This window comes from Anopheles aquasalis, chromosome 2, assembly GCF_943734665.1.
Source record: "Anopheles aquasalis chromosome 2, idAnoAquaMG_Q_19, whole genome shotgun sequence".
Lineage (NCBI taxonomy): Eukaryota > Metazoa > Arthropoda > Insecta > Diptera > Culicidae > Anopheles > Anopheles aquasalis.
In genome coordinates, this window is record NC_064877.1 from 34,412,501 (window position 1) to 34,418,657 (window position 6,157).

General features: G+C 47.1%; 1 protein-coding gene and 1 long non-coding RNA gene across 8 annotated transcripts in view; both read right to left on the reverse strand.

Moving 5' to 3' along the window:
- Positions 1-3,882, reverse strand: part of LOC126571900 (glutamate dehydrogenase, mitochondrial) — an 11,348-nt gene extending 7,466 nt beyond the window's left edge. For 5 of the 7 annotated variants that reach the window (XM_050230793.1, XM_050230792.1, XM_050230787.1 and 2 more), the window contains exons 1-2: positions 3,471-3,602; positions 2,596-3,044 (exon numbers count right to left, since the gene is read on the reverse strand). In XM_050230793.1, coding sequence (XP_050086750.1) covers positions 2,596-3,028 — 433 coding nt within the window. In that variant the 5' untranslated portion in view covers positions 3,029-3,044; positions 3,471-3,602. Of the gene's footprint in view, positions 1-2,595; positions 3,045-3,217; positions 3,367-3,470; positions 3,603-3,777 lie in introns of those variants that run through there. The other 2 variants (XM_050230789.1, XM_050230788.1) reach the window with 2 other exon arrangements.
- Positions 3,883-4,734: 852 nt separating this feature from the next.
- On the reverse strand, positions 4,735-5,438 carry LOC126569929 (uncharacterized). The gene is made up of 3 exons (XR_007607822.1): positions 5,275-5,438; positions 5,006-5,143; positions 4,735-4,889 (listed from the first exon to the last, which is right to left on the reverse strand). It is a non-coding gene; the product is annotated as an uncharacterized LOC126569929 (long non-coding RNA).
- Positions 5,439-6,157: the final 719 nt, after the last annotated feature.

Here is a 6,157-nt window from a genome sequence, read left to right on the forward strand (position 1 = left end):
TCACCACGATACCGGGCAACCATAACAGCAGTTCCGTATTTTTAGCTGCTGCTGCTGCTGCTCCATCGATCGCTCGTTTTGCTGATGTTCTGTGGTGTGGTGACGCAACGCACCTAAACCCGTGACACACCCCCGTGGATTACGGTGACTGACAGGCTAACGGCGGAGGGGGGTAGTGATAGGACAATCCAGCGATAGGGACAAATTTTAAGGCAATTTCCATCAAAAACAATAAACCAAAGTCCGTCCGGGTTCGGTTCTGCGTTGCCAGGGAAACATTGCCGGTCATTGGAAACATTGTAGCGGATCGTCCAATTGAATACCAGATTCCTCCAGTCCGGCACAATTGTAACGGATTGCCCAGCGGAGGCAGCAGCAGGACACGGATGAAGGAATGTTAAGCTGCGCATCAACCCCTTGGCTACCGTTATCGGGCCCGGACGAGGCAACAAAACCAGTTACCGGAGGTATCGCCACCGCGCCTCTTATCAGCTGACACCACACACACCCCGATGATGACCTTGCTGCTTCCTTCGCCACGCCGCCGCTTTGCAATTTGCCTCGCGCGTTTGGCGTCTGGCGATGCGTCGCTCGTACGTACGTAACATCGCACCAGCGCTTAGCCTGAGATGATAATCGTTACACGAGTGTTACTTCAGGGGAGCTCAAAGGCCCCCGGGGGACGGACATTGAAGAAGATAGTGCTCGTGCATTGACAACAGGCCCCTTAAACGCCACTTCAGTGAAAGTGCAATTGATTGCAGTCGAGTGGCGTGTTGCAATCCATGCTGCGAGCGATCGTTCTCGTCATCTTGCCGTGCCGGGAGCGTGCGTTTTTAAGGACCAGTAACACCCACAGGCGCTTTATTCTTCGGTCTATGATAACCGAAAGAACGAAATTGCTAAAACAGAAAGTGAAGTAGGCAGCACCCTCTTTTCAGACGGCACAAAACAGATGTGATTCTGTGTTGTGGAATATGCGGCATTTTGTGCCCTTCCCTTTTCGCATTGCAGCAAAACATGGTTACGCATCGCGCATGATGTGAAGGCCCCACCACCGCCGTACATGGTTCTCATTCCTTTCGTTTTATGCCACATTCTTATCGCTCCGTTGCGTACAGCCGTTGTTGTTGTTGCTTTGGTGGCTCCTTCAATCACAAATCACATGTGGTATTTCCTCTTTTTGCCAGATGTGTTTACTTAGATGCTGGTGCATCCGAAGTATGCACTTTCTTCAGAATGCGCATTCTTATGTGTGATTTGCCATTTAACTGCGGTCACAGGCTTGCTGCGATCAATGTTAAACGTATAACAATCAACGACAATGACGACAGTCGTCTATAACTCGGCGCAGTCGAAGCAGGGGGAAGGCAATCTAATCTTGAGGAGCGTAGCACTGGCACCAATCGGAATCGTGATTCAATTGATCCATAAACGAAGACACCAGCAAACAGGGCAGGCGAGCCACACGCCTGACGAGCGGATATCGGTATCGTTAGCTCGGTAATGAATCAGGTCTCTCCAACCGCATGAGGGCGGCCCGCCATTGGATCGAATCGAAACAATTAGCACATCTATCCCTCCGATCACCGGTTTGTCACACGGCGCTTCGTTATTCAATTTAGGATGATTCTTACTTCCATTCGCATGCGTGTTGCCTGGTTGGTTGGTCAGCGAGGGTCCGATAACTCACACAGCACAATGCGGCCCCACCAAGATACTTCAACGTGGGGCATCGTGATCGTGTTGGTAGTCCATTATACTTCGTTCCGGTGCTTATCTCCGCGTTTTAGCGCACGAGGACAGTACTTGACAACCGACAGTACGCATATGCTGCTCTCTGTTGACATCGTTGTACATCGTTTCGGTTCTTTTATCATCTTCCTCTGGCCCATCCATATCAGCTCTCACGTGATCCTGCTGGTCTCGCACATTAATTCAGCAGGCGGAGTGTTGGATGGGATCTGAAGCAACGTTAAGTGAGGGACAATGTGCTCCAATTTGAGATCGATGCTGCATTTTAGCTCATCACCCTACGCATGACACATGATAGTTTACATGAAACTCATCATGTGGCCGCCAGTACCATGTGGGTCGGCGGTTGCATCCAATTGGTTTCAATTTCAAACGGACGGACATCTGCTTGTCAAGCGGAATTTTCTGTGGCCAGTCTCTTGTGCTCTTGGGTTTTTCCTCACTCGTGGGCGTGTGCTCATTAATCATTTCTGGCTATGTTTCTGAGCAGGCTTTGACCAAACATAACCAGCAGAGAATAGAAAGGAAAAGGAGTCACGTTATGCCGATCGCCTGCTAGTGCAAAGAAAAACTGCCGACTTTGCGTTCTTCGTGAACAATTTTCCTCTTACTTTTTGCAGCGATGATTGCCGAAAAGACGGAAGGAACCTCGGAAAGAATAAAGACCGAAAGTGTTCAGGAAGAGGACACGCGCGGACAAACAAACGCACAGGCACGCACGCACACCGCGAAGCGAGAAATGGAAGGTTACGTAATCGGTCACAGTTTTTCACGCGGTTTTCACTTTTCCGGCACCCTGCCTCCTGCCCCCGGCCGGGTGGTGTAGACGACTCTACTTACCGCCCTTGGTCGGTGTGCGGTGGGTGCAGTGCTGGGCACGGTAACCGGTAATCATCTCGTAGTCACCGGAGTCGCGGCGCAACGGGAACGCAATCTCGATGATGTGATCGCATGGCTGCATCAGCATCAGGATACCCTTGACCTTCTTCTTCTTCTCCTCGAGCGAGCTGCGGCCCTTCATGTCCTCGACCAGCTTGTCCTCGCAGATCTGGCAGGCACGGTGGAAGAAGTACTCGACCATGTCGAAGAAGCGCGGGTTGGCCGCGGTCGACACATCCTTCAGGCGCTCCGGAATCTGGTGCTCGGCGTAACCGCGCTTTGGCTGGTGCTGCTGCAGTGCGCCCGGATGCTGGACAGCCGTGACCGCCTTCACCAGGGTAGCGACCTCCTGCTTCAGGGCGGCGCTCTTAGCGATCGTCTTCAGGTGGTACATGGTGCTGATGCCTTTCCTGCGGTGCACCGAAAGAAAGACGGAAAAGAAAGAAAGAAAATGAAATTGCTCGTCAGGTGTCACGCTTGCTGGCCTTTGCTAAAGCCGAAAACAGGTTTCCGGGGTGCGCGAGAATGGGCTTTTGTTATTCCGGATCACGGGACTACCGAAAAGAACAGCCCGCTGGCTAACCTGGTCTCGGGGAAACAATTTAGACGATCCTCACTGAACAACTACGGAAAACCCGGCCAAATCCTTGTCGAGTCCGAACAACACTCAACACTTTTGATTATTATGAAGCGCGGCTGAACCACGGCGCACACTCCCAACGGAACCGCTCTTCTTACTTGCTCGCGCTCGTGGCACCCGGACACGTAACACCCAATCGCTCTCTCTGGCTCTCCCTCTCTCTCCGGGTTGGTGCCATAAATACGCATTTACTCACCGACTTCCTCACGATTTCAGCAACAACCAGCAGGAAAGCAATCCGCGAGACCGAGAACCGGGAAGGCACCTTATCGTGCCACGGACTGGGTGAAGACTGGGGGGGCCTGGGCATCGCGTTGTAATTTATATACCCCGATCTCATCCCCACCCTCTAACTCTTCTTCATCTTCCTAAGCATGGTTACTAAGTATTCGGGGTATTCCGTGTGGCTACTAAGGCCACATGTCCCGATTCTCTGTGTATTAATACGGATTTGTTGTGGGATTTCTCGAGTCGTCTATTAATTTTCCGTGGAATTTGCTCACCTTCGCCAGAGATCGTCGCTAATCTGGGGGTCCCGAGTTTAGTTTGCCGGTAACTTTGGAGGGCCACTTTTCAACGAACTCAAGACGAGAAAGAAAAACAAAAACATCATCACGCGCCCTAGCCAATTTTGGAACTCCACCATTTCCGACGCACTTTTTTGGTTGAGGCACCTTTTTGGTTTGTCGAATAGGGGATTCAACGGGACCGTTCAGACAAGTTGCGGCCGTTCAGCAGCATGGTGTAATACTTGAATTACGGTGTAACCAGGTCGGTCTCTTGTTGAGTTCCCATAAAAACATAAATTTAAATTGAAAGTCTACTAACGATTGTTTCGTTGCAAAATAAACGTTGAGAACGAGCCATTTCGTAAGTTAAGGATCACTAATATGCAAGCCTTGAAAGCATGCGAGGAGGTATTTCGGATGATAACGAAGAAAAATCAGCATACTTGGCTTCCATATAACCACGAGATAGGGTTTAATCCAGCATTTTTTTTTTTATTGTTGATCAGGGGCATTTATCCTTTTGATTGAAAACTGCGCATACATTTATCGGCTGCTATAGAATATTCATATCCCGCTTTGCACTTCGGTGGAAAATGCGGCATATTTCCTCGATTGTCGGTGTTCTAAAAGAGAAATAGGATTTAAAATCATTTAAAGTGAAAATACACTTTATAATGTGAGCTTATAATTGATGTCACTCGTTCGCTCTGGTCTGGACAGGCATACAATGAAACAATGAACATGAATCCTTCCTAGTAGCACCGTCACACAATCACTGTTGTGAAACACTTTCCATGAGCTGCCTAATAACTTCTGCTATACTGGAAGATCTGTAAAATAGTATTGCTTACTCGTATGGATCTAATTATTTCCGGAGGTAGGGTTTCAATCGATTACTGTTGCAAACGTTTCGGTAACAACGATGTCTTTATTCGAGTTTTCGAGTCTATCTCGTTTCTACAAGGTTTTCACGTTCCACCAAGTTCCCTAAACGTCTCACCAAGATTTCGCGTAGTTGCGCTTCGCTCGCTTCTACCGTATTGTCCTATCAGCAGGACTGCCCGTCCGTCGTTGCCCGTATCAAGGACATTATCCCCTAGTGGTTACTGAATTCAATCAATTAAGTATCATCAAGCAACATATGCGATCGAATGTTTCGGGATGATAGCAAAAAATGAAGTTGAATGTAATATGCATCATAATCTGATTACATAATATTTACCGATAATTATTGTTGCTGATTGACCTATTATCCATTCGCTACTTTAGTTGCTCTTGCTCCAGGTATACATTTTTTAATTACTTGGGAATATACATGCTTGTCTGGACACTTTACCCGTACAGATAATAAGATTTTAGTCTACAAAAAAGGTAAAAAAATATAAAAGTAGTATTGATATTATTATCAGTAAAAACAAAAATTAAAAACATTTGTAAATAATTGTGATATTGTGAATATGATCTACTTTGCACTAATGCACTTTGCCTTACTTGTTTGACTCTGAGGTCTTTTGATGGGAACGTTTCACTCTGATCAATTGTTGAATTATCAACCAAAATTGGCTCTACGGCATCTTGTTGCGATGGTTTAGCCTTCAAACCGTAAGTATAAGGTATTAAAAGAAACACGCAGGCAGCGAGCGACAAAATAGTGATGTGCTTCATGCTGGACGAGGATCAAAACTGAACTAATGTGCATGAAGCTGAATACGTGAACCGTCTAAGGTTATCATCGTTGGCGTAATTGTATTCGCGATCGTGATTTAGATCCAGCATCAGCTTGATCAGCTTGATTGCTTTCCGGGAAAACGATGAAGCGATTGAACGTTTGACGAACACGTTGCGCTTATCAACTCGTCAGTCTCATGTCAACATTCCGATTCACGGAGATCAAAGTAAAAACGGTTGCTTTTAATTTGCTTAACTTTCTGTTACTCAATTAAGTTGCATCAATTGATTCGCTAAGCATTAGGCACAGTTACCTCACTTGATGCCAGTGTGAGGATTTTTTATGGGTTTAACTTTAAGAAGGAATACTCTTTAAAATAATATACACACGCTTCTTTCTACAGGCTACTCTGAGAGGGGCCAATGCCATAGGCGAAGGGGTCGGGGGATCAAACACTTAGCCGGGCGTAAACAAGGCAAGAAACACAATTCTGCGTTCTGCCACAATCATCGTCACCAACATTGCGTGTGCCTGGTAATAGCGTCGTGCTCCAACCGAACACTAGACGATCGATATGCCACCATTTATTTACAAATCCACCTAACGCCCTTACAATCCCCAAGCAATTTCGAAGGGATGGTTTATTTTTCCATTTTGTTCCCGAACCATTTTCGAAACAATTGATAGCGTTTACCTTGATGCGTT